This window comes from Neophocaena asiaeorientalis, unplaced genomic scaffold (assembly GCF_003031525.2).
Source record: "Neophocaena asiaeorientalis asiaeorientalis breed wild unplaced genomic scaffold, Neophocaena_asiaeorientalis_V1.1 scaffold342, whole genome shotgun sequence".
In the NCBI taxonomy this organism is placed as follows: Eukaryota; Metazoa; Chordata; class Mammalia; order Artiodactyla; family Phocoenidae; genus Neophocaena; species Neophocaena asiaeorientalis.
In genome coordinates, this window is record NW_020174037.1 from 848761 (window position 1) to 876759 (window position 27999).

General features: G+C 46.8%; 1 protein-coding gene across 3 annotated transcripts in view; it reads right to left on the bottom strand.

Moving 5' to 3' along the window:
• The window catches only part of ABCA1 (ATP binding cassette subfamily A member 1), a 129542-nt gene that overhangs the window by 33547 nt on the left and 67996 nt on the right, over nt 1-27999 (bottom strand). For all 3 annotated transcript variants that reach the window (XM_024753651.1, XM_024753648.1, XM_024753650.1), the window contains exons 8-21: nt 23018-23110; nt 17442-17682; nt 15536-15675; nt 15061-15177; nt 11200-11397; nt 10252-10457; nt 9485-9661; nt 7713-7935; nt 5826-6047; nt 4615-4819; nt 3386-3499; nt 2232-2403; nt 1054-1185; nt 36-178 (exon numbers count right to left, since the gene is read on the bottom strand). In XM_024753651.1, the coding sequence (XP_024609419.1) occupies nt 36-178; nt 1054-1185; nt 2232-2403; nt 3386-3499; nt 4615-4819; nt 5826-6047; nt 7713-7935; nt 9485-9661; nt 10252-10457; nt 11200-11397; nt 15061-15177; nt 15536-15675; nt 17442-17682; nt 23018-23110 (2383 nt within the window). The remainder of the gene's footprint in view (nt 1-35; nt 179-1053; nt 1186-2231; nt 2404-3385; nt 3500-4614; nt 4820-5825; nt 6048-7712; nt 7936-9484; nt 9662-10251; nt 10458-11199; nt 11398-15060; nt 15178-15535; nt 15676-17441; nt 17683-23017; nt 23111-27999) is intronic.

The following is a 27999-nucleotide window of genomic DNA, read 5'->3' on the forward strand; positions in this document are numbered from 1 at the left end:
GTGAGCTGGAAGAAGAAGGCAGCTCTGGGCCTCACCTGACAGCTGACTTGTTTTGCTTTTCAGTTTGCTTGGCGGCAAACCAACATCCAGGGCCATCTGCTCCATCTCTGCTTTCACGTGCTTCTCCGAGAGCCCTTTCAGGCGGGCGTAAAACCAGATGTGCTCTTCAACAGTCAGCCTGGGGACAGAGGGGCAGGTCGGCTCCGGGCCCCCAGGACGCACAGAACACAGTGCCTCCTCCCCCAGAACACGACAGGCACATTTTTCTTTCCCCACTTTTTTTTTTTAACTTTATCAATTTCTGAAAAATAATCTCCAGGAAGGATTCAAGGTAGAACAGCAGTGAGCAGTCACATGAGCTACTTGAGAAGCCAAAGCAGCAGGGTGACAGGTCACGTCCACCCGATTCCCCGCTGGCCTGGCCCCCGCACATCCGGCAGTGGCAGGTCCTCAAAGGGCCCTCCCCAAGGCCCCACCAACCAAGGAGCTGCCTCAGCCTTAGCCTGGAGCAGCCCTCCTGAACCTCGAAGGACTTCAGCCCTGAGAGAAGGGGGGCCCCTGTGGAGGACACAAGCCCGGGCTGCTCACTGTAGATGTGAGGAAACCAGGGCCCAGAAGGGGGAATGCCCTCGCCCAAGGTCACAGAGCTCAGGTCTCTCTCTGCTCACCATGGCGGCTCCCTGCTTGGTGATGGGCAGGCTGAACGGGGGCAAAAGTTCTGAGCAGGAAACACGGGACCCACGTATCAAGGACCCTGAGCTACTGCCAGGTGAGAGCGGTGGTGGTCTCAGGGAGGGTGTGCGGGGAGAGAGGATGTCCTTACTCCAGAAGGACAGGAACGGAGAGCACCGTTTCCTAGGCCTACATCCACCAGCTGGACTGATATAACATACCCCATCCCACAATTCTGTTACTTTCCAACGTCAAAGGACGACCTGCCCTCAACACATCCAGGGAGGTGAGGCCTGCTACCCCCAAAGGTGGTAAAATGCTTAAGTCTCACTCTACCCGTGACTCACGACACACCTCCAAAGAGGCTGTGCTGGTACTCACATGTCAAACAGCACGTTATGCTGGGGACAGACCCCCAGGTTCTGCCGGATGGTGCTCATCTCGGAGCGAATGTCTTTCCCCAGGATGTAGGCAGTGCCCGAGGTGGGAGGGAACAACCCGGTCAGGATTGACCTAAGGACAAAAACGTTAAAGTACAGGAGTCAGCATTGGCCCTCCTGCCCTGAAGCTCCACTCCAGGCGGCAGCGTCCGGGCAGACGGCAGAGGCAGCAACCCTCCAGCCCCGTTCCTTCCTAATGGACTCCAACAGACCCCGACACAGCGAAGGAGTCTCTGCTTCAGTGAACAGCTAGGAGTGGGCCTATGTGTTGGAAATGGCAGTTTCAGCACAAGCATTTTTTAAATGAAGATTCCAATTTACAGTGGGAAGTACACTTTAAAGCATATATTCTTTTTATGCTTAAAATCATGTCCAAGTAAAAGGGACAAAGCAGAACAAATGATTCAAAGATAAAAGTAATTTTTGTGTTTGGCAGTTAGGATTTTTGCACACCTTTTAAAGAGTTTCTGCAATGTTCATAATATATTGATTTTGCGTGCTAAAAATATATAAAAGAAAAACAGGAGGAAGAGATTACCTCTTCCCCCACCAAAATGCCCTCTGCAATGGCTGATGGACTACATTGAAAGCCACTGAGGTAACTCTGGTGTGTTTATAGCCTGTGCTCCCTTCTGAAGCTGTCCATTTTAAGGTCCTTATAGGTCCCAGAGAAGGCACTCATACAGCCAGCCAGCTGCCCAGCTGTTTTTCACATCTGCTTAGAGACAGAGTTCCTGGAAATTACTTCCCCCCACCAGTACAGCCAATCTCTCTTTCCACATTCTTGCCTCACAGTTCTGACCAAACCAACTCCAAAGGAGACCCTTTCTCAGACTTGTCACAGTCTCAGGTTCTAAAAATACTGCAGAATTCTGAGAACCGAAGGGGAAAGGTCATCTAAAGGCCTCCAGCCTATTTTAACCCAAAGAAATAATATCTAGAGAAAAACCAGCATTTGGAAAGCACTCTTGTGATTAGATAATATTTTTACATTCATCAATTCCTCATATGCTCTGCCCTCGGCCCGGTAACCAAGGCAATGTTCTTAGGTATGAATTTCTAACTGTGGGACAGAAGGTTTCTGTGGCTGATTCTGAGAAAGCCACACCCTCTTCTTACATGGTGGTGGTCTTCCCAGCTCCATTGTGGCCCAGGAAGGAGGTGATCTGGCCCTCATAGAAATTCAAGGCCAGGCCGTCAACCGCCACCTTCATGCCATCTCGGTAAACCTTCATCAGGTTCTGAATGGACACGCCCAGCTTCAGGTGGGTGGGTTCCTCCTCCATGCAGACTGTGAGAAGACACAGGATGGAAATGAGCCCACAGAAGACACTGACAAGTGGAGCGTCAAGACGCAGGGGGCTGTGCTTGCACTTTTACAAGTGTCCTGTCTCCACGGCTAGTTCTGGTTTCTCAGGCATACGGTCAACAAATATTTATCTAGGGCCTATCTGGGCACTAGTGTTGGTGATGGGAATACAGTGATAAAGGCGCAGAGAGGAGGCTGGGGAAGAAGAGAAGGAAGAGCAGGTGAAGCAGCTGGCACGGCGGGCAATGGTGGGTGGTAAGGAAACTCGTGAGCCATGCTAAGGAACACCATACTTCACCACTGGCGACTGGGGGAAGGGCACGGAAGAGATCAGCAGGGGAGCGACTTATGAACGACTGAGGAAGCTATACCGAACCCAAAGAGCTCCCCTCCAAGAACCTGAGCAAAAAAGCCCAGAAGGCAGCGCCTTTGCTGAACTGGGCATCACCACCTACAGTCAGAATCCAGGAGGGGATGTGCGCTCTGGGTGATGAAGGCTGAGAACATTACGAAGCACAGAACGAACTCTGTGGCAGCCACCTGGCCTCAGCCTGCACAGGCTCATGCGTCTGTCATCAGGACAAGGCAGGCAGAGAGGTTGTGGCTCCATAACCACGGCTGTCTTTACCTCTTCTTTCTAGTTGTCAGGATAGTATGAAAAGTATGTGTATATGTGTTTGGGGGGATGGGGTGGGCGGAGGTGAAGGCAGAGATCAAGAGTCACTTTATTTAGAAGCCAAGAGAACAAAGGAAATGTCCCTTAGAAGCCCAGATAGTGACTCCCCGATAAGTCAACAGCACTGGACACAAATGCATGGGAGGATGTGGAAAGGGTCACTTCAGGGGATTTCTCTGCCCCTAAGGTGGTTTTAGGCTCTTCAGGCCGAGAGCCACCCCTTGCCCCCCACAGCCAGCAGGGGAAGCTGCACTGCAGTTAAGGGGAGGGCGGGTCAGCAGAACTTACTTTCTGATGTTCCCTTCTGGCTGAAACCAGGCTGGCTCTTCTCATTGCCTTCCTCGCCAAACCAGTAGGACTTAGTACAAGGGAAATACCAGGGCCTGGGGATTCCATATTGGCCTGAAAGCAAAGCACAGGTGTGAGCAAAGCTCAGCAACGCCCCAGCATCCCCGAGGTGTCCCAGCCAGACACAGCCTCCTTGACTCTCTCCTTGACACAGCCTTTGGAGACAGGACAAAATGGACTGGAGGTGGGGGAGGAGAGGCAATAACATTTGCTGAGATCTCCTGTGTATGACAAACATCTTGCACTTCTCTGAATCTTTCCAGCAACCCCATGAGGCAGGTATCATCCCCACTTTAGAGATGAGGAAACTGAGGGTTAAGTAGCCTACTCAAGATCACTCAGCCAGTAAAGTGGAGGACTCAGAATTTGAATCCAGATCTGTAAGATACAAAGTTGCATATCCAATGTGGGAAGTTCAGGTAGGGTACGTAAAAAACACTTCACTTACACTCCCTTAGAGAAAAATCAGTAGGTGAAACCAGAAAGAGTTAAACCTCCCTCTCTCAGAATTTGATCTTCTATGAAAATGTATCCAAGGCAGGTCTTGGTCAAGGAGATTTATTAAGGGAAGTATAAAAATGAATTTTTATGAATACTAATTTGATTAAAGCACAGGCAAGGGCTGAGAGCCAATGTATCTTATTATTCACAAGCTGTACTCAGGAAACAGAACATTTGCTGGTGGTAATTCAGGGGATACAGAATTAGAGACCTGGGTCAGCATTGGGAGGACTCTCCTGGGCTAGCCGACCCAGTGTGACCCCCCTGGGTTCACCTCCAAGCACCCGCTCTTACCAGCTTTGTGGCCACAGGCAAGTTATTTAACTTCTTCGGGCCATAGTTCTCTCATTTGCAAAAACTGGCTAGAACGGTAACTACCTCAGAGTAGTCTTATGAGGATTAAATGAACCAAAGTATGTAAAACACTTTGCACAGTGCCTGGCACACAGTGCTCAAGAAACAAGAGCTACGTCAGTACTAAGAGCTGTACTTTTAGCATCAGCTGCTTCTCCTTGGAGACTATTTGTTTGCCATAGGTCCAAAGCCCTAACCACTTTCCAAGGAGACCCAGGCCCTGCAGAAATTCCAGCACAAAGGAAGGAAAGCATTACAGCTAGAAATTTCATTTCCCTGGCTGATGTCTAAAGCAGTGTGGAAGCTCAGTGTACCTGGAAACACAGCCTCGGTGTACCACGTCATCACCCCGTAGAGGAAGGCGTCAAACAGCATCATGGAGACCGAGGTGGTGAGGTTGAAGCCATCTTCCTCCACGGGGCTCTCAAAAAGGTTGTCCCATTGCACCCCAATGCCCTGCTCCTCAAAAAGGGCAAAGTACTCACAGCCAAACCCAAAAGCCACAGGAGACAGCAGGCTCTGTGAGAAAGATGCAGAAGTCACTCATCCATCTCCTTGTTTCTCATTCTCCTGACACTGCTAATGCAAATGTCACCTGGAGAAAGGTGAATTTGCCAAATGGATCAATTGCAAGATATGGAAATATTTATCTACAGAGTCCCTTTAGGGGAGTGGGCTCCCTGGCAGCATACAAAATGATTCTATTTATAAGCACTCATTATGCTCACACATTTCAGAAATGCATGTATGATGGAATGTAAAACTTTTAGAATTCTATGCTTCCGAAGGTGCCTCAAGGGCTCAGCAATCCTGTCCCTTACACACACACACGGTCCTCTCAAGCTCCCTGCTCGGCCAGTGATGGCTCAGTGCCATAGGAGCCTGTCTGGGGCTGCTGATGTCTAACGGGTCCAGACAGAGGCATCTGGAGCGTCCTGCAAAAAACTCAGGACAACTCAGTCTTATAGGGACTTGCACCCCCTTGGAGGCCTCTCCTCCTCTGTACAAGGGAGGGGAGTGAAGTCCGGGATTTGCAGGGAGATGGAGTACCTGCTCCTCAGTCTTGAAGTTCAGAAAATATTACTCAAGTGAAACCCCATACTGGACACAAGGGAGACAAGAGTCCAGAAGGAGCCATTTCTGATCTCAAGAGCTTTCAGTTCTATCTGTGGCTACGACTGTGGCGAGTTTAACACAGCCAACAGAGCTGGGAGACAAAAGGTAGAGCTGGCCCCTATTGTCTAAAGGCATTCCCCAGTGTCATTTACCACATGCAGTGCAGTCTGGCTCCCTAAAAAATACCATTGGATTCAATTCAACCAGTGTTCACTCAGAGGACTAAAAATAAGCAATTGAATAAGACACAGTTCCTGCCTTCAAGGAGCACAGAATCTAGAACTGAGGTTCAAGTCCCGTTGGAAAGAGAATCTCTTATCTTCTGTTCTCAGCTTGGACTATAAAGCAGAAGTGAAATACCAGGTGCGGCTGTGACTGCAGCTACTGCAGAAGGGCCAGAGTTACTCACCGCAAAGATCTTGAGTGTGAAGCCCACGTAGTCTTGCCACGCCACGCACAGGACGTAGGGCAGGTACAGCATGAAGTAAATGATGCCTCCACAGGCTGCCGCCAGGTTGGCTCTGGAGAAGAGCGTGCTGATCAGAAAGCACTGCAGTATGGTCACCACGGCGAACATGGACAGAAAGACAAACACCACGCTGGGGTCGCTGTAGGGCAGCAGGTTTCCTAACTGGGAAGGAAGAGACCCAATAAGACTGTCAATAAGCAATGATCTATGGGAAGCAGCCAGGGCTTATTCCTGCTCATCTTAAAGACAATACAGAGGAACAGTGCTGTTCATTTTTCTGATGAGTGAACTGAAATCTACTGGAAGGGAAATGACTAGCCCAAGACCACACATCAAAGTCATGGTACAGCCAGAAACAAAACAAAGTCCAGGCTTGATATTCAACAAGGTTCATCTCAACAGACAATTTTGTTCTTTGTTTTTCCAAGAAGTAGTATCACTTGGATTCTCCTTCTTCTATAAGGACTACGACTCTTGGCACCAAGACAGAATTGTGGGAGACAGTATCCCACATGGCTTCTTCCTCCGAAAGCCAAGGAAAATGGTCAGGCCATCTTAACATCCCCCATGAGAACGTGCTATGGATTCTGGATCCCCGCAGTTATCCAAACTCTGTGGACTCTTCAAGTGTCTCTCTAGCAGTTGGTTCTATTTTAGCAGGACCTACCAGCACTCAGCTGTCACAGAGTAGCTCTCACCCACCAGCCACAGGACCTCCACCCTGGCCACATAGCTCAGCCCTGGCAGTCAGACATCAGAGCATGAGGGGGGCTTGACTTTAGCAAGAAATGCTCTGCCACAGTGTCGGGTGACCCCAGTGAAGTCCTTAACCTTCCTTGGCCTCATTTCCTTGTATGTTAAATGGGTTATTTAGTGAGGATATCACAAGACAGCACACGTATGTGCTTTAAACAGTGCTTGGCGATCAGTAAGCGCTCATTTGTAATGAATAGTAGCTGGTATTAAATGTTACCTCCTTTCCCTTTGCACCCCTCCACTTTTAAAAACATTTATTTTTTTAAACAATGCATCCTTAAATGAAATGATTGTGAAAAAAATGGCATATAAACCTATTAATGTAAGGGGTGGACACAGAACTGCACTGTACAGAGTCCCCTTCAAGGAAGGACTTCTTGTCTGGCTGTCAGCAGACAGCCTCAGGTGTCAACCCCTCTAGGTTTGTCCCAGCTGCAGACAGCTGCCTGGCCCTGGGGCACACCCTTCCAATGACTAATGGAAGGGCCTGGGTCTATGGGGTGTCAGGGAGGGAGGCCTTGGGGTAACCTAAAGGGCTGGACATTTCAGCTCCGCGGCAAGAGTGCCCGGGGGGTTGGCCGTGCGTCACAGTTCAACTCCTCCCTCTGCTCAATCCTGTATCCTCCCCATCCCCTCTAGAGGTGTGGATCCCTAAGAAATACCCATACCCAAACTCTGCCTCAGCCTCTGCTTCCAGAAAATCCTAACGTGCAACACCATCTACGCTTCTGAGTACGGTCTTTAGAAATTCTGGCAGAATTACCACCCAATACATCTAGGAAAATGAGTAACTCTGATGCTGCCGTGAACCACTGCCAAACAGCACGGCATAGTCACGCTTGTGCTCACTTGTGACACAAGACCCCTGGGTTCAGTCCTGCTTAGCTGCTAACCAGCTGGGTTGACTCTGCACAAGTTGCTGCCCTTCTCTCGGTCTCCCCTTCCCCAACCATAAAATGAGGGAATTGCAGGGAACAGCACATATGACCCCTTCCCTTCCGAAGAATCCGTGCCTTTCTTCTGCTCACGTGGCCCACGGGGGGCAGGGAGGGGCCGGTGAGGCAGCCTTACTTTCAGGATGACCACCAGCAGGCCGGCGCTCACGAGCAGGGGGATGAGGCTGCTGAGGAACCAGCTGAACCACAGGATGCTGTTGTCCAGGCCCATGATGCGCATGGTCTCCTTCAGCCGCGCCTCCTTCTCGTACACGATGCCCTTGATGATCACAGCCACAGAGTAAATCCAGGCCAACGTCATGAAGAGGGGCATTGACCGGCTCATGACCCGCAGGAAGCTGGAAGGGCGGGGGGAGGAGTAAAGGTGAGCGTAAGCCAGGCTCCTGGGCCAACGCCTCTGGATCTGCATGCAAGAGAAAGCACCAGTACTGAGCCCGAGATGGGCAGACCTGTGCACCCTGACAGTTGCGCTTCGTGAGTGGGGTAACGCAGTGATGACACTACTAACAAAGCGATGACAAAGAAAACTTCTTTGAGGGCTTGCTTTAGTAACCAGATGGCTCTCGGATGTCATTAAGCTAAATGGGGGTGACTTTAAAGTACTAAAACAAAACCAACAAAACAACACCGACTCATTCTGTCATGAGAGTTCAACATCTTCAAGGTCATCTCACTATCAGCTTGCCTTGCATAACTGTTAACGACAGGTGGTGCAGAAATACACTTCAGGCAGCTCTTGTCAGTAATACTTCAGATTTCCAAAGTAGAACAGGAGATGCAGTGAAGTAAAAGGAACACAGAATCTGGGCTCTGAAACTCAAGGTTCAAGTCCCAGCTTTACCACTTACGCACTTAACTGGCTACGTGACAACAGGCAAAGGCTCTGAATGCCTCTGACCTCTCGTCGTGTTCCCATCTTAATACATCCTTTCTAGAGTAAATCTTGGCTTAGGGGGTCTTTGGAAAAGTCTTCCTTTGGAAAATACTGGCTAATCTTTCTGAAGGTGAAAAACAAGATAAATCCAGGTGACCTAGAAAAGCTAGAGTGAGCCCTGCAAGGAAATGGGTTGTTCAATGCAAAGCAGGGAGAAATACAAGGAGAGGAACCCTGCTCCTTCTGCACTCTGGATCTCTACACACACACTCTCCCTTACACAACAGAGAATAACAGAGTTTCCAGAATTCAGAAGAGACATGACATATTTCAGATGCTTGCAATAACTACACCTCTGCCTATTCTCTCTCTCTCTCTCACAAGAAATCACTGGCTCCAAAGGCACAGTCCCCACAGTGAGAACCTGGCAGCAGTGACCAAGCACTAAAAGATTATCTAAAATGTCTAAGATAAAAAGGCCTTGTTCGGTTTTATTTGCATTGTTTGAAAATGTGGTTTACCACTTATAGAGAGGAAGAAGAAAAACTGACACAAAGTCTGCTTTTATAGGTCTAGAACACTGTGCCTCTGTGTTTGGGGGACATGAGGATGTGTGGATGTGTTTGGCATGTGCTCGTCATGACACATCTTAAACTTGCAGATTAGGCTGATTTTGACTGAAAGGATAGAGTATAAAAAAATAAAAGTTCTGGTAACCATGGACTAGAAAGGAGTGAGGATTACTGGTGACGTGGCTCAAACTGTCAGCTACTTACATCTGGCATCTTATTTCCTGAAATTCCCACAGAATCCCAAAAACAATTTTTTTTTTTTGGCAGTAGCTGCAATCTTGTTTTAACCAATTTTTTGACCCGTGTCAATACACATATAAAATAAATATAATCATTCTGTTTCCTCCCTTGACGTGTGTGTGTGTGTGCGTGTGTGTGTACACACCACCTGGGGACAGTGTTAACCAGTTAAGCAAAGGTGGTGGCTCGCTGGTAACTTACATGTCATCAACGTAACAGGGGTAAGGCATCTGCTGCATGTAGATGCCAGTTTTCTTCTCTGTGCCCGTCAGCACCCGGATGATTGCCTGCTCCACCACATCCTGCAAGTACGCGAAGCCCCCCCAGACGTACCGCATATCCTCAAAGGGGTCAGCCCGAGGACCGGGGTCCCAGTACCTTAAATCAAACCACAGGCGACCAAACATTCCTTAGAACCATACGATAAAAAAAATTCAGTCACCCACAATCCTACCACCATTACAGAGCCACTTTTCTTATTTCTGTATCTTACTTTCTGGTCTCAGCTGACACATACACACGTTTTTAAATAAATATAATCAGAAGGAACAAACCACTTGTTGGTCTGGGTTCCCCCCCCTCTCCATTAGTTCCCTAACATTGCAACAAGTACACGGGCCAAAATTTACTTAACCATTCCCTTTTATCTTGCTTATTTGCTCCCTTTTATAGAAAGGGATAGTGCTAGCACAGAGAATCTAATGTCTTTTTTTCCTGTTGATTTAATTCCTCAGGACTAATTCCCTTGAATGGAAATGCTGAACCAAAAGATAATGATATTTTAAGACCTTTGAAATAGTTGTCTCCACAATGAATGAGCCAGTTACACCAAAACCATGCCACCAATTTGAGTTATACTTTGTTGGAAATTTTTACCAAATTATTAGTTAAAATACAGTACCTCCACTCACATTAGCTGCTCTTGACTTTCCCAAGACTGGCTGGTATGATGGGGGGATTCAGCTTACCCATCCTTGATCTTATTCGTCCTCTCCACATTGTCAATATCCATCCGGATCTTGTACTTGACGTGATGGGGCAGCTCAACACTGCCAGGAGCAATTCCAGTGAACACGATCCCAGCCCAGAACTTCCGCTCATCCAGTAGCTCCATGGACTTGTTGATGAGCAGAACCTCTGTTGCCACTGGTTCCAGCTTGTTCAGGTTCACACACTGAAGGAAGAACAGCCGACATGAGAACGCCGATGGCCAGGAAAACAAGCAGTGGCCAAGGCAGAATCCGTGCTAAGAGAGAAGCGCTAAGTGCATGACTTTTTTTATCCTCCCTCTCTACTCCTCTCTCAAGTCATTCTCCAATATTCAACTGAAAATGGGTTGTTTTGGTTTTTAACTGCAATTTAAGGGAAATGTTGCAAGTATTTAGAGGTAAGTTACCTATACTGATTTTTGTGGAGGGAAAGAGGTTTAAACCTCATTTTCGCTTCTGTTTTCTTAGTTAATTTTGAGTCATAACAACTAACCAAACAGAACAAAAAAACCTTTCATTTGTCCCTATTAAGTCACATCATTTTTAGGACTCAATTTTTAAAGTGTAATCGGTCCTATTAGATTTTAGATAAGTTTCATAAGTAATGCTTTTTTAAGGGAATGCTTTGTTGCCATTAGGTATTGGGATATCAAAACACAGGAAAACCTAGAAAACGATGGATAGAGACATTCTTGAGTCAGATAGAAAAAAGCTAGAAGTTAGGTCTGTTGATTTACTCATTCAGTCATTTAACTAACATTCATTGAGTACCTTTTTGTACATTACACCCTGTGTTAGGTGGAGGGATACTACTGTAAATAAGATGACACATTATTTCTAAACTTTACTCCAATCCAAACCTTATTGCACCATCTCAGAGAAAGAAGCCAAAGCCTTTTCTAAGTGGTCCGCAGAATAGATTCTCACCTCCATGAAGCGAGAGATGGTCCGGATTGCCTGGTTGGTCTCATTGAAGGCTTCTCTCCAGGTGTACACAGAGCCATTAGTGGACTGCACTTCTTCTGGGTGCTTGGCCAGAAATGCCACGATATCTTTGGCTGTCCAATCTAAGCCTTCCAATCGCTGTTCCCAAAAGTGGTCATTGCCTCTGCTGTCCAAAAGCGTCTGCCATTCCCATAACAAAGTACAAGTAGTAAACACCACTAAGTCTTGATGAGCACTGTATGGTTTACAAAACCCTTTCACATACATTGTCTTTCTTTAAAATCTTCATAGAAAACTGTGAGATAGGTAACCCAATGTTTCCATTTTACAGGTGAGAATACTGGGCTCTCGGATTCTACTGCACCTTCCCACTACATTATATCTTCTTCCTCTTTTGAGACCCAGGCTGATGATTCCTCATAAAGACCCTAATCTCTAGATTGAATTAAGCCACACCTACTTCTGCTGTTTAGTTTGGGAAAAGAACTCTGCTGTTAAACCAATATGATCTTTTCCAGTTGCGGGATGCACGGGTCATGATGCAAAGGAGGCCTGTCTTCTGTTTCTTATTCCCTAGCTGGCTGGCTCTCCATGTGGGTCAACATGGAAGAGAAGGAAAACCAATCTGGTGCTCAACCAGCAGGTGCAGAGGACCAGGGCAGAGGCCTGCACAGATGTGCTGCCAGAAAAATGGGTCTGTCTCAACCTCAGCTCATGGAAAGGAGAATCAGCTGCAACTCCTTTCACACCTTTGAGAACATACATGAAGCTCTGGCTCTACTGAAATGGAATCCCTAAGGGGCCAAACTCTGCTATTTTTTAAATCAGTCTTATTTCTACTAACATATAAGTTTTTTCCCCGTGTGGCTTCATATTTTTTATTATAAAGGGAGCATAATAGTTTTTATAGTGTATATAAACTATAATTTCATTAACTATTCCCATACCGCAGCATTTAGTCTAATTTCTCACAATAACAATTATTATAGCAATAACATTCTCTCTTATATGGTGACTTTTTTCTTTAAAATTATTTCTGTATGGGATACATCCCTGAGGGTGTGTGAAATGCAGATACACAGGATAGCACATTTTTTATGGCTCTTACAATTTTCATTCCAAATTGTTTTCCTATAGGGAATAACAATTTATACTGTCATCAGTTAAGATATGTGTTTTTGTTAACAAAATAGGTACAAAATTGTACCTCACAAAGGTTCACAGGGGTATGGGTTAGTGATTCTGAAATGACTTGTTTGGGACTTGAACTGAGCAAATAAGACCTGAGTGAAGACACGTGGCATTTGGGGTGAGGCCCTCCCTGGCCAGTGTGGCTTCTCAGCAATATGGCCAAGGAGGGCAGCAAGGCTGGAGAGACATGCCCAGTGAGATCACTGATCACATGGCCGTTCTAGAGCACGAGAGGGGCCAGGAGACCAAAGATCCCCCTCAGGAGCAGTGGCCAGGGAGAAAGCGTCGGCTTGAGATGAAGGAGACAAACAGCAGCTCAGAAAGGAGAACAGTTTAGTATCAGTGGGTTACGTGACTCAACGGAGAAGCGCCTCCAGATATGTGGGGTGATGCGACGGGTGTAGACAGAGCCAGAGACAGCAGAAGATAAGAGCTACCACAGAGTAGAACGGTAGCTGTCGTGGGCTGGGGGAAACAGGGAGGTCAAAGGGTATGAAGTTTCAGTTTTGCAGTACAAAGAGTTCTGAGGCCCTAATGTACAGTGTGGTAACTATAGTTAATGATACTGTCCTGTATACTTGACACTTGCTGAGAGGTAACTATGTGAAGTGAGGGACATGTTACTTAGCTCCATTGTGGAGATCATTTCACAACGCATACATATATCAAAACACCAAGTTGTACACCTTAAATACATACACTTTTAATTTGTCAATTACACCTCAATAAAGCTAAAAAAAAAAAAAAAAAAAAAAACACCCCAACAGACACAGAAGTCTCAAGCATTGCCTTGTGTACCAGACGCAAGGCCGCAGGGGGTACAGAGGACTGAGTGGCCCAAGCTTGTGGAGTGAACAGTAGAGAAGAGAAAGCAGCTGGAGGAGGCTCCTTCGACCTCCGCCCGCAGGCTGATGAGTCAGCATTTGGTGTCTCAGCCTAACCAGCCCCCTACACGCCAGGCCCCAATACCCGCTGGCCTGTTGGACATCCCCACCGTCCACCAGCTAGAAATCAAGAATCATCCTGAAGCTGCCCTCTCTTTCACCCCTCCACAATCAAGCAGTCACCAGGCTTTGCCTCCAGCCAATGCCTTGGCCACCTACTTGGATAGCCTCCGCCCTGGACTCTGCCTTCCACCTTTCCCCTCTTCAATCCACCTGTCAAACCAGAGTAATAGCTCCCCTTGCCTAGCACCCTTTCATGGTGCTCCAGAGCTTAAAGTAAAGGTCCTCGGCTTGACGCCCAAGGCTCTCCAAACCACATGCCATGCTTTTCTCCCCAGCCACAGCTCCTCCATTTCCCATCACACATCCTGTGTTCTCCAGCAGGAGTGCTAATGAATGCCATGGCCATGTTGGCAAGCGCCTTGTCCCAGAAGAACTGAGAGCCTGTGAGCTGCTGGAGCATCCAAGCCAAACCGTCTATTTAAGAGAAGGGGAAGCATCGTTCTGCCTACAGACTAAAACTCATGGAGTTCCTTCAACAGGGACCCTCACCATCCTCTGAGACGCAGAAGGAGAGAAGTCCAACAAGTAGAAATGTACATTCTAAGGAGAGGACCAGGAAGAAGACACCTGAGACCACACCTAAGTCTATGGCACTGTCTGTGGCTGGACCACTTGAGTCCCTTTTGGAGGAGAGACTGGAGTCCAACAGAGATCCATCCTTGAAGGGCATAAGTTGTTGTTGTTATCATTATTAGACAGAAGTATTCAGTCAATCCATACAAATTATTGTTCATGTTTTTCTGACTGAAGTCCCTTGGTTTTTAAAGGCTCCCAATTTAAGAATTAAATTGCAAGACTAGTGCAATAAAGATGACTCCAGCTTTCCCCTCATTGGAAAACCACCTGCATATCATCCCTCCCAGGGACATCAAGGGACAGTCCTCAGCCTGGGAGAGCACTTCCCACGGTAGATACCTCCTCTAACACCCAGCTGCCCCTCCGATCAATGAGGTGTCAAGAAAAGAAACCTGGCAAAATCCATTCGTGCTTCTTAAGAGCAGCAGGAAAAAAGGAAGAGGCCTCTCTCACCATGGAGAGAGGAAATAGTCTAATGATTCTCTGACTCAGCCCAAGGCAGGATGATGCGATTAAATGGCACTCAGGCTCAAGCAAAGGAGACATTCCATGCTCAGACTCCTCCGCTTTTGAATCCAATTGTCTCTAGAGCATTTATCCCTTTTCAAGTGGTTCTGAAGCACTCAGTGCAATTCCCCTCCATGCAGTAACAGCAGCTCTACACTCACACGGTGCCTCGGGGAATGGGTATCTCAGGTCAGACCAGACCTTTGCTCACACACACCTCTGTCCAAGACCCACTAGGACATAGTAGGGCTAAGTAAGATGCTGTGGCTCTAGAGCCAGAAAGGAAAATAATCAAGGTCCTGTAATCACCAAACTCTTGCTCCAAATACCAGCCCTAGGTTTCTTGGAAATCTGATTTTGACTATCAGACGCATTGACGCTGATGTGCATGAAATGGTGTGATTTGTGCACCGTCACCTGTAGCTCTGCCAAGTGATGGGCCTGTGGCTTGAGCGAGGCTCAGTACGTCTGCACTGGTTCAACGTAAAGAATCCTCATCTCAGTCACTTCTGGGAAAGTAAGGAGCATCAATCAGGTACCCGGTAATCAGAGGGACACTCACCCGGACAAGGTCCATTTCTGGGCTGCTCTCCATGAAGGTCCAGATCTTGGGGCTCAGCTCTTGCCACATGCCTTCCATATCATGAAACACAGCCAGTTCCTGGAAGGTCTTATTCACCTGGAGTCAAACGGGGAGCCAGGGGCAGCAAAAAAAAAAAAAAAGAGAGAGAGAGAGAGGGAGGCAGAGACATGAGAACTCAGCTGCTCCCTGAAAAGATGTTCCATCACAGAAGCCCTTTTCCAGTCCTTCCCATTCCCAAGAAGTGTCTGCCTGCAGCAGTGATTCAAATACCCAAGGCTGGAGAGCTGGCCCTCAACAGTCAGCTTGGGCCTGAGTCAAACTGGAGGTTCTCACTCTGGAAATCCCAGAAGAGCCATGAGTATACTCAACACACGCCATCCGAAGCCACCTTTATATTTTTGTCCATAATTCTAGGAGGATACTGTAGAGGGCCTCTTGGGCCCAGGCAGCTTACCTCAGCCATAACCTGCTTTGTGACTGGAGTGTCAGGTGTATACAGGATCTTCCCAACAAGCAGGGGCTTGAGAGCTTTCCATATGATGCGGGAAAGAGGACTGGACTCCAGATTCTTCATCAAATCATTGCAATAAGGAGCTATGAAGAGGATGAAAGGCAGATATTTGTATGCATGCTCATGTACTTGTAGGAACTAACAAGAGCTTTGGAGCCAGCTGGTCAGTCATGGGTTCAAATCTCAGCTCTGCCACTTAATGGCTATGTAACAACATCACTTGTCTGAGCCTCAGTTGGCTCCTCTGTAAAAATAAAGTTAATGACATCTACTTGGCGGAGATGCGGAGAGGATTAACTGAGATGCTACCTCTGCAGCCCCTAGAACGATGCTTGATAAATCATCAGAGCTTATTGTAACACTGACGATGGATAACTCACAACCGAGACAATATGGAAAAATCTCTTTTATTATGCACAATCCTTTATAACTCTAAATAGCTTGCACCAGTCCTCACCACTCTGTTTTTATTGGAAACAAAGAGCTGAATTCAGACTTTAGTTTTCAAGCAGAAATTTTAAATTTCCCTTTAATTAATAGGTCTCATCACAAGTATATGTAATAAACATCCCAAACTGAAAAATCCAAATTTATAACAGACAGTAGGGTTTGATTATCCAGAAGGATTCCTGATTTTTAAAAAAATTTCATTCTGGGTTCTTTTAGATACTAAGTATCCTCTACATGCTAAAAAGATAATTTTTTTTTTCAAGAGGATTTTCTCACAGTTATATCTGTTGTGAAAATGAAGGTTCCCTTGGGTTGACTTACAAAGTGAGGGAGCGTAGGGGACGGCATTTCAGAAAACCGCCTACAGTGCCCTTCCCTTCAGGCTCGCAAAGCAACCTGCCATGTCTGGAGTGCTTCACTCCAGACAAGAATAAAAGGTTCTTGCGTCACAATAACGCACAAAAAGCCACCTCACTCAGTGTCTGAAAGGCACACCTGCAGTTAGAAATGGAGAAAGGCTCACTTGCATCATATTTTCAATGAAAACGATGCCATTGTCTAAAACTATAACACTGGCTCCTGGCTGCCACCAGGCACAGGACACACATCCCCACACAAAACTGCCCAAGTGTGGGGAACAGATATGGAGTTACAAGGTTCTTCAATGTCACCTTGCAGCTGAGAACCACAAACAGCAGATCACATGTCCCAGTCTGATGACACACACACACCACCATGAACAGGTATTTTGGAGGCCACGTGGTTTACCAAAAAAAGCATGGAGCCAGGCAGATCTGGCTTAATCCTGGCTCTTGCCAATTAGCTATGGTGTGGCTTTGACCAAGTCGCTGAACCTCTCTGAGCCTATAAAATGTGGGGTTATAAAACCTTCCTCGCAGGGTTATTGTAAGCGTTAAATGAGATAAGTTAAATAAAATGCATAGTACATAGGAAATGTTCCCTAAATGTTATCTTTTATTATTGCTGTTGTTATTGTTAAGTCTTTATTGTAAAGCATACCTCAAGGAGAGGGAGGGGAGAGGGGAGGGGCAAGGGAGAGGGGGAGAAGAAGGAGAAGATACTCGATCACTTTGGGAACCACCCTCCGACATCCCCCAGAAAACTGAGGGATTGGCTTTCAGTCATCCATTCACTTGATAAACACACTGTACGCCTGGGATGTGCCAGGCCCCGTTCACACAAGTGGGGACAGTTCACTGATTAAGATTCCCTCCTCTAGGAGCTCAGTCTGGGGGGCAAACAGACAGGTAAACAAACACCCACCACTGCTACGTAGGGTGAGGATAAGCACGAAGAAGCAGGTGCCACAGGGGCCGCGGGGCTGAGCCTGGGACCGAGGTGGGCTGGGCCCAGGGCTTGGGTCTGCACGGACACTCACTGGTAGAATTGTCATAGAAGGTGCCAGCGTCGTCCTCAGTGCCGTTGCCTCCAAAGAGGGCTTTGTAGTTGTTGTCCTCATACCAGTTAAGGGACTTTATCTTCAGGCCCCCACCCTCGGGATGGCCGCAGACGATGCGGGACACGGCCTGGTAGATCTGGGTGGGGGAGCTGGAGCTGTTCGCGTTGGTCAGAAACATCACCTCCTGCCGCATGTCAGTCCAGCTCCTCATGCTGAAGAGCTGGTGGACAGATCAGGAGGAAAAGCAGAGGGAAGCGCGGGGCAGGTTGAAGACACAGAATAGGAATGAACAGGTTAATGTCTTGACCTCGCCAAAGCCACAGCCCAGAACATATCTTGTCTGATGTCACCTCTCAGAGGGGCATCGCTCTGTGATGGGACTGTCAGAGCCTTGCTACTCCTCTGTGGTCCAGGCACCAGGGGCATCGGCGTCATCGGAGAGGCCGTTTGAGGTGCAGATTCTGGTCTATCTATCTACAATTCAAATCTGCATTTTCACGTGGTGCCCAGGTGACTCCTAGACACATTAGAGACTGAGAAGCACCACTTAGCAGTTAGGGGAGCCCCTGGTGATGGGCTTTATCTCATTCGGATGATCACTGAGTTTACAGAAGAGGATGCTTTCTTTGAATGACTATGTGTTCACAGGCATACGTCAGGAACCGCTCACACCCTAGGTCACTGCCTCATTTCTAAAACACCTCAAACTTCAGTGTGGAAACTGAGGGGCCCTCTGCCCCCGGGCAGAAGAGGTGCTGTGTGTGAAGTCCCCATCCTCGTCTCGGCTGAGTGTCGGGCAATGGAAAGAGTGCATGGTGGGGGACCGAGTTTGAATCCCACTTATGTCTCTCATGAGCTCACAGCTTTCAGAAAGTCACTTCTCTGAGGGCCCAACTTCCCATCAAGATGATGAAGCTAAAACAGTGTGGCGAGGAGAAAATCACACGATATCTGACGTCCCAGAGAGGGCCCAACACAGAACAGTCCCTGCCGGAAGACCCAGATGCCCCAGGCAGTGGGGGGTCTGAGTCTGGGACTCACACGTGACCAGCTCTTTGTCTCACACACCAACGTACTCCAGCACTGTGCAGACTTCTTGGCCCAGTGGCTCTTATAATTCAATATTTATAGAGCACTTTGTATTTCCACACATTTCACAATAAATCATTAAAAAATCCCTACATTCCTTGACATGTCACTGCTTGTCCTCACCGCCTGGAGGCCTGAGGCGTGGTGAGCAGAGGGGAGTGGCTGTGGAACCCTGCACTTGCCCCCGGGCCCAGTTTTCCATCTCACAGAGCCTGCTGGCTCCGGTGAGTGATAAGGTCCTGGGCGCCACAGAGCCCACATTTGCCTTCTGCCTGCAAGGGGAACCAGGAGCCCCAGAGGCGGTCAGAGGTCACAAAGATTCCTTCCTCCAGAGGGAGCATCTAACACCGGGAGAACACAGTTAGGTGGCCCGCTTTTCCTGACTTTATCTTCTCATCACCTGTATGAGGTATACAGACGGGGAGAGGAGAAGTAGTCAGACCACCTCTCCTTTCCTTGGTGGGTGCAACAGCCCTAGGGATTTTTTTGTTTGTTTGTTTTTTCTGTTTTTTGCGGTGGTACGCGGGCCTCTCACTGTTGTGGCCTCTCCCGTTGCAGAGTACAGGCTCCGGACACGCAGGCTCAGTGGCCATGGCTCACGGGCCCAACCGCTCCGCGGCATGTGGGATCTTCCCGGACCGGGGCACGAACCCATGTCCCCTGCATCGGCAGGCGGACTCCCAACCACCGCGCCACCAGGGAAGCCCCCTAGAGATTTTTAAACGACAGCAAAAGCCACTCACTTCTCTTTCTCACCACCACCATCCCCCAATCAAAAGGACAAATTGCTCCCCACCTAAAGCCAGCACATCTTTGGACAGAAGCACCATAAATGACTGAGTTATTCCAAGCTCTGGGCTCTTCCCGGAACCTGTCTCAGGGGCAAACTCCTACTCGTTCTTCTGCACCTCAAATCCCGCTCCACACCTCCTCCGTGAAGCCCTCCCCCTCACAGGGAAGGGGGCCGCTCATCCTCCAGCCCACGGAAGGTGGCGTTTGATCGACATCCTTGGAGTGAAGAACCGCTGACTCGCTTTCTCAATCCACTGCGATGGCCTCCTCCTGCCCTCGCCCCCATCACAGTCTCCTAGCATAACAGCCGAACCATAAACGACCCTCATCCTCTAGGTCACACCAGGCGCCCCTGCTCCAGACCCTCCACTGGCCTCCCATCTTACTCAGTGTAAACCCAGCCTTGGCAGCCCTGCACCACACTCACCTCCTGCTGTGACCTTACCTCCGACTCCCCTCTCACTTGCTCTCTTTGCTCTGGCCACGGCTGGGCTCCTCCCTGATCTTTATTTTATTTTTTTAACATCTTTATTGGAGGATAATTGCTTTACAATGGTGTGTTAGTTTCTGCTTTATAACAAAGTGAATCGGCTATACATAGACATATATCCCCTTGCATCTCTTCCCTCTTGCATCTCCCTCCCCCCCTCCCTATCCCACCCCTCTAGGTGGTCACAAATCACCGAGCTGATCTCCCTGTGCTATGCAGCTGCTTCCCACTAGCTATCTATTTTACGTTTGGTAGTGTATATATGTCCATGCCACTCTCTCACTTCGTCCCAGCTTCTCCCTGGTCTTTACATACATCTCTTCATCATGCCTTACATCAGTGTCTTTGGATTTACGGTTCCTCCTGCTTGGAGTGGAGGCCCTAGTGTCATTCCCCTCAGGCTCAGATGTCACCTGACCAGAGAGGACTTCACCAATCAGCCCCCTTTAAGACACCACCTCATCACCCTCCAGCCTCTTACCCGGCTTTATTTTTCTTCATGGCAGGCATCCCTGCTGTCACATGATATACAGACCTGTTTATTCCTGTCTCTCGCCCCATGTCAGTCCCACGAGAACAGGGAAGTTAGTGCACTCGCTGCTGAGTCCCCAGCACCCGGCTGTGGCAGGCACCTGGTGGGTGCTGGGCAGATAACGGACACACTGTTTCCTGCCCTGCCTCCCCAGGCTCACCTTCCCGTCACTGAGATGTGATGCTCATGTCCGCTCTCACTCATCTGGCTCCAAAAGTCCCCGTTCTCAGCCAACTGCCGGCCCTGTTAATCCACATTTTCTTTCTTTGAAGAGTCTCCTTTTTATTCTATTTATTTATTTATTTATTATCTATTTATTTATCTATTATTTTATTTATTCCAGTTACCATCAGGGTTCAGACAAAAAGTGGGCTTAAGTAGCAAGAACATGGGCTTTCGAGGCCAACGGTCCTGGGTTCGAATCCCAGTTTTGCCAATTAACTTACTAGGTGACTGTGGGCAAGTTGTCTAGCTCTTCTGAGCCTCAGTGTCACCTGTAAAATGGGCACAGTAGGACCCACTCACATCTGTCATGTGGATTACACAGGGAAATTGGGTGAAACTGCATGAACCAGGGCAGCTTAGCTCCCTTTTCCCTTAGCTTCCCTTTTTTAAGGGTTGTGCTTTGGTCAAACAACCAACTTTCTTTCCAAACATGGAGCAGATCAACAAGTGCACTTATTTATTTATCTCCTCCCATTTGTCCCAGGGAAACGGCAAGTTAGATAATGAGTCACTTGTGGCAAAAGTGACTTGACTTAGTGTTCCATTGAGAGGAGCGGGTGGCCCTTGCCGTCCAGGACCAGGGAACAAGCAGGGCACAAGGAAGCAGCTGCCAGGAAAAATGTATATTGTTCAGTTGGAGAGGTTCTACCACATGAGCATCACATGCTTTCCATTTTTCTTTTTACCCCAGACAAAAGGCAGGCCAGTGACGTAAGAGGAAACAGCTGCAACCAGACCGTGAGCTTAGAGGCAGCCTCCCACGTTAGAGTCCCTGCTTTGCTTTCCCTAAGGCTGGCAGGGACCTGCAGAGCAGTACGGGGCATATCAGTGTCAGCTAACGGGGCCCAGGAGAAATGACTTGCAGGGCAGGTTCTGTTTCTCATTCTGCCTCCTGGAAGAACCCTGGGAGACCCAGCTTCTCCACCTACAGAGCGGTCACCAGCGTTCATAACCGGAAGAACAGATGGCAGCCTGGAACAGGGCTTCTCCTCCTGAAAGTGACCCAAAAGCCACGCCTCTCCAGTCAGACGCACATGAGCAGAATTGAAAAACAGAACAGACCCCAAAGCAAAACACTAATAAATCAACAGCATTGAATCTCGGTGTTTTCTCTATTCTCCAAACGTTCTGCATTTCCCATAGTGACCATGCAAGCCTTTATTCTTAGGAGACATAAAGTGAGCTTTGATATTTGAGAAAAATGATACAAACCCCAAAAAATGACTTAGAGAAGCAACTCATAATAAGACTGGACCAAGTCTGAGAGAATTTCACCATGAATTATTCCTACCCAGTGTCTTAAATACTAAGGCCTGCATGGCTTCTGACCACCATCCCTCAAGCTTAGCTCTTTACACACCTGGCTCCAAATGGTTCCCCCTTTCCAAGTCTAATGTGAAACAAGGCTGGGTGTCAGAAAGGTGAGCACATGCTGACTGGGAGGCAGAGGAATGGCTAATTGCTTTTTGTAAGTTAGGCCCCCTGATCCTGTGACAAAGGTTATTCTAATACGCTTGTAAACACGTGGACCTGAAAGGTAAGCTCAACTTTTATCAGGAGACTATATTCCTTCCCATAGTTGAACTCAGGGCCCAGATATTGACAAGGGAAAGATCTGAATTAGGGGTACCATGTTCTTCCCTTCAGACAGCAAACAAATGTTTTGGTAAAAAGACTGTCTTGCTTTGCTACTGAAAAAGAAATAAGGATGGGCTTTCCTGATGGTGCAGTGGTTGAGAGTCCGCCTGCCAATGCAGGGGTCACAGGTTTGAGCCCTGGTCCGGGAAGATCCCACATGCCACAGAGCAACTGAGCCCGTGAGCCACAACTACTGAGCCTGCACTCTAGAGCCCGCAAACCACAATTGCTGAGGCCCGCATGCCGAGTCTGTGCTCCGCAACAAGAGAAGCCACCGCAATGGGGAGCCCGTGCTCCGCAACAAGAGAAGCCAGTGCAATGAGAAGCCCACGCGCTGCAATGGAGAGTAGCCCCCGCTCGCCGCAACTAGAGAAAGCCTACACACAGCAACGAAGACCCAACTCAGCCACAAATAAATACATAAATTTATTTTAAAAAATACGGAGAAGTTGCTGGTAAGACATATACAGTACACGGAAGATGAGGAGGAATCATCCTCTTTACAAATGGGTCATTAACTAGGGGCCAAGAGTAATTATGAGAGAAAGTTCTAGGCTAGATATCAGGCCTTCAGCCCCTAGCTAATTAACCTTGAGACATCTATGAGTCTTGGTTTCTTCATCTCTAAAGTAAGGAGATCAAATCAGGTAATTTTAAGATCACGGATATAAAGCTGATTTTACATTTCCTATGATTTTCAAATCAGAAAGACCCTCTGAGCCAAACTCAGGGTGGAAAAAAGTGATAGTGGATGATCTGCCTTCTGGGGCTGAAAAAGAAATGACTTACCTCTTGAGCCACAATCCCAAGACTATCCAGCAAAGCTTTTGTGGCTTCAGCCAGCTCCTTGATGGGGAAGGGAGATGTGGAGTTTAGTTCTGTCTGCAATGAGAAAAAAAAATCATTTGTTTCTAAACTCAATGTAAACCTGAAATCTAGTTAATTAAAACTATTCACAATCTTGAGTTTAAAACACAAGAAACCCACTCCTAATCAAAATAAGACACTAAAATTATTCTAACTGTATGTTTGCAGGTTGTTCATCTCAGATAAGAATTACTAATTCTTTGATGGATGCTTTTAAAGGGTACTTTAAACTAGTTGATATGCAAGAGATAAAAATATCTCGTGTGTGTGTGTGTGTGTGTGTGTGTGTGTGTGTGTGTGTGTGACCAAGGCAAAGTTGACCATAAATTCCCGACTCTGTCTATGATTCTGCAAGAAAGACAACATGGGAATGGCCTTGAGAAACAACTGTGTGATGGCTCACAAAAAACGAAGACAGTATAAAGTTGCCAAAAGCATGGAAAGAACGAATTCTCTTTCATTCCACTCAAGTCAGCACTGTTTCTAACACTGGAAATTTACTTATTTTTAATATATTAAAATTAATTTAAAATAATTTAAAAATACTTGTTTTTATGTCTAGTTTGAGTCAAATCGTAATATGCCGCCTAGCTGCATGGCAAATCTAAGCAAATAATTGAGGCCCAAGGAAAAGCTAGGTTAGGGCAGAAAGCCTAAGCTAGAGAAGAAATAGAGCAATGATGCACAGGCTCTGAGGCCAGAACTGCTTCTGAGTTTTCATGCTTCCAAAGAAAAAAAGACACAGGGTCAGTTTCATCACTCCTATTTGTGAAACAGTGGGAAAAAAATCTCCAGGGGAAAACCCATCTTTCCTTATTGCTTCTACGGGCATCATTTTATTCAATATCAGACCCTCAGAAATCTAGAGAAGGCTGAACCATTTTGATATTGTCATATATCAGAGATTGCTGTGAAATCATAAGGCAGCCTGCATGGAAGATGGCTGAAAGTAGACGGAGCTCATCATTATCTCTGGGAAACAGCAGCCTGGGATGTTTCCCTTTAAAAAGAACTCCAAATGCAGAAGGCTAAGTTAGTATCATGATCTCATCATAATATCCTAGCATAATCCCAAATGTACATTTCTGATAAAATCTGTCTAAAGGTTCTCTGGAAGATTTCATCCAGCCTGATTCGTGAGCTCTTCTAGAATGGCTCACTCCCCAGAGACCAGCCTTCCCAGACTCCCAGTCCTCTGATGGGCCCATGTTTTCCTTGAAATGCTATACTCAGGTAGGTCTCTGTGACACAACTCGCAGGCTGTGTTAATGACCATTCCTTCCATGAAGTAATTATGAGCGAAAACAGGTGGGGGGCTTTCTGTTTGCTTTTTCTTTCTCTCTTCAGGTTCACATTACCACCTGAAGGCTACCACACTAAAAGTTGAACTTACAGAGACCTTGATAAGGAAAAGTTTTTACATAACGAGAGGTCATAATTGGAAGACATAGGGGGTAAAAACTGTTTCTGTGCTTACCATGAGGCTCACAAGAGGATACGTGTTCAGGATTGCACAGCAAAACAAAAAACGCTAAATTACATTAATGTAAACATTTAAAACTTAAAATGTGGTAGTTAATGCATTTCTTTTTCAAGTCTGCATTGAAATAAGATTCGTATCACTCTAGGGTGACCTGGAGTGACTACAGAACCCTGGGCAAGTGGCTTCAACTCCCCATGCCTCCACTTCCTCAACTCCACAGCAGAATAAACGGTAATGTGCACGTGTCACAGCGCCTTCAAAACATTAAACCAGAGGCCATGTGCAAGCCCCTGCACAGTGCCTGGCACACCAACAGTTCCATCCTTGCCTTTCTCTTCCCTTCCTCCAAAGTTCACTACCAAAACAGAAGGGCTAGTCCTCTGCACACAGGGTCTTCCAGTTCTTGAAGGGACGTGCACCCTCCCTTCTGTCTGTCTCTGGGTGAACTTTTCCTCTTGTCGAGGTGCCCTTCTCCACGGGGCAGACAGCTAGAGTTGTCAGCTCAAGGCAAGAATACCAGCCACACTCCAGTGTGCTATTTCTAAAATTATAAATGGTCCTCAGCACAAAACCAAGACATCCTCATCCTTAATTCCTGACGGCCTGGGGCAAATGCTTCTCTCTCCCCTATAACCCTTTTTCTTAGTGTTTGCCAAACTGAGAAACAAAAGATAATATTAAGTGGATGACAGATATACTTATATTGGTATATATTTATACCATATACACAGAAACTTTCCCCAAACTTGACATTTAAATGGAAAAACCTAAAGCAAAATCATTACCTATGATTATGTATATATATACACATACACACACATTTATCTTAATGTATATTCATGTGTACCCTCTATGTACAGTAAGTGATACCGATTTTACTTTTATAGGAGTAATTCAGTTTCCTTTTCTTTATACAAAACAAATGAGTTGATTAAAAGAAAATATTAAATTAAAAACCAATTGCACTTGAATACAACCTAAATCATGACAGAGGATTGAGAATAACCAGGTTTCACCAACACAGTGTTGTTTCAAGAACTCTCAGGTGCTTGTCAGGTGTGCTGATGCCCAGCCCCCGAGACCTGAGTGAAAAGCTAGACGTAAGACCCACAAATCCTTAGGAAATTTTTTGCACGCTGAAGTTTGAGAACCACTGAGGCACAGCACCTGGACAATTTTTTTTTCACACCTCTTTTTCACAGTACTCTTTGCACGAGTGTGGCTGTTTGTGCATTCTATATCTGGTCCACACGATGCTGTCTACTTCAGATTGTGAAGCAGTGACAAGAAGCCAATCAGTTTACCTGGCCTTGCGTGGGATCCAAGATAGTGCCAAACGCATCTGCGGCCAGGTACGTCACACCAATTGTTTACACAAGTCACCAAGTGCAAAAGGCTAGCTCTCTAAACCCCCAGACCCAACACTGGCCGGTTGTCCCCACTAGCAAGCATTCCCCTGAAGGAGACAAATCAATGAGCAGTTCATGTTGTTTTGAGAATATGTCTTCCCCATCTGAATGAATTTAAATCTTCATTGGGTAATGATTTTTCCTTCGGGTTTTTCCATTTAAGTGTCTTAACTTTGGAGCAAGCTTATTCTTCTTGTTTTAGAAGCTACACAATTCAGCAAAACTCCACACACACAGCAGGCCTTACTGCAATGGCTGTCTCACCCATGAATATAGTTAACCATGGACATAAACATAAAGACCTCATTACATTTACTGTGGATTTCAGACCTTTAGATATTCAAACTCCACACAATACCGTATCTTACTACACGAACTTGTTGTCAATAGACTGAACTTTGGTTTGTTTGTTTAATTGACTGATTCAGGTTTTGGTCTCAAAGAGAAAAACACTGGCCAAACCCATCCATAAGTCATAACTAGAATAGTCAATTCCATTTTTTTTGGATCCTTTTTATACTAATCATTGTTTGAGATTAAATGCTCAGAATTCATTAACATAAGTATTGGCAACCTGTAATCAGTACAAACTAATTTCCATTTTCAAAGGAGTGCTGATTGGAGTTACACATATAGGTGTGGGTTGACATCACAGGGTTAAAAACACACACAATTCAAATTCAACATCAAGTTTAAATCTTACATTATCCAGGTATTTTGCTCAAGACTTCATTTCACTTTTTTGTGCTTGGACACTATAAAATACAGAGAGGAGACTGACGTAAATCAGATTTAATATTACAAATTAATGGGAAAAGGATGGGCTATTCAACCAGTGCTGCTGAGACAAGTAGTTAGTCATATAAGATAGTAATTTTTTGGTTTGCTCACCCCCTGGGGCGGGTAGGGGCTGGGAGCTGAGGCTCAGGCTTTGGAGGTCAGACCCCAGGGAGAGGACTGAGGTTGGCTGTGTGAAGACAGCCTGAAGGGGGCTAGTGTGCCACAGATAGCCAGGAGGGAGTCTGGGGAAAAGTCTGGACCTGCTGGAGAGGCAACACAGCATTGTTTCCAGGTGTGTGAGGAGAGGGGATTCCTGCTCCGTGTGCCCACAGAAGGCAGGGCACCACCTAAGCGAGCTCCAGAGACAGGCACAAGCCACGGCTATCAGCTCAGACCCCAGAGATGGGCATGAACCGCTAACGCTGCCGCCACTGCCAGTCAGAATCCTGTGTGCAAGCGCAGGTCACTACCCACACCCCCCCAGGAGCCTGTGCAGCACACCACTGCCAGGATCCCGTGACCCAGGGACAACCTCCCTGGGAGAACACATGGCGCACCTCAGGCTGCTGCAACATCACGCCGGCCTCTGCTGCCACAGGCTTGCCCTCCATTCCAATTATGACTACCGTACCCCTCCCTTTCCCTGGCCTGAGTGAGCAAGAGAACCCTAATCAGCTGCTGCTTTAATCCCCTCCTGTCTGGGCAGAGAACAGACGCCTGAGGGTGGCCTATACGCAAAGGCAGGGCCAAAACCAAAGCTGAACCCCAGGAGCTGCGCGAACAAAAAAGAGAAAGGGGAATTTCTCCGTGCAGCCTCAGGAGCAGCGGATTAAATCCCCCCAATCAACTTGATAAACCTGCATCTCTGTAATACCTGAAAAGACAATGAAGGCTCCCAAAATAGAGGCAGCGGAGTTTGGGAGCAACTGTAGACTTGGGGTTTGCTTTCTCTGTCTGATTGGTTTTTGGTTTTATGTTTATCTTAGTTTACTTTTTAGTGCTTGTTATCATTAGTGGATTTGTTTATTGGTTTGATTGCTCTCTTCATTTTTTTTTACTTTTAAAAATTTTTTATCTTTTTTATTATTTTTTCTATTTTTATTATTTTTTTATTTTGTTTTATCCTTTTTTCTCTTTTTGTGAGTATGTATGTTTCTTTGTGTGATTTTCTCTGTTTAGTTTTGCTTTTACCATTTGGCTTGGGGTTCTAGCTGTTCTTTTTTTTTTTTTTT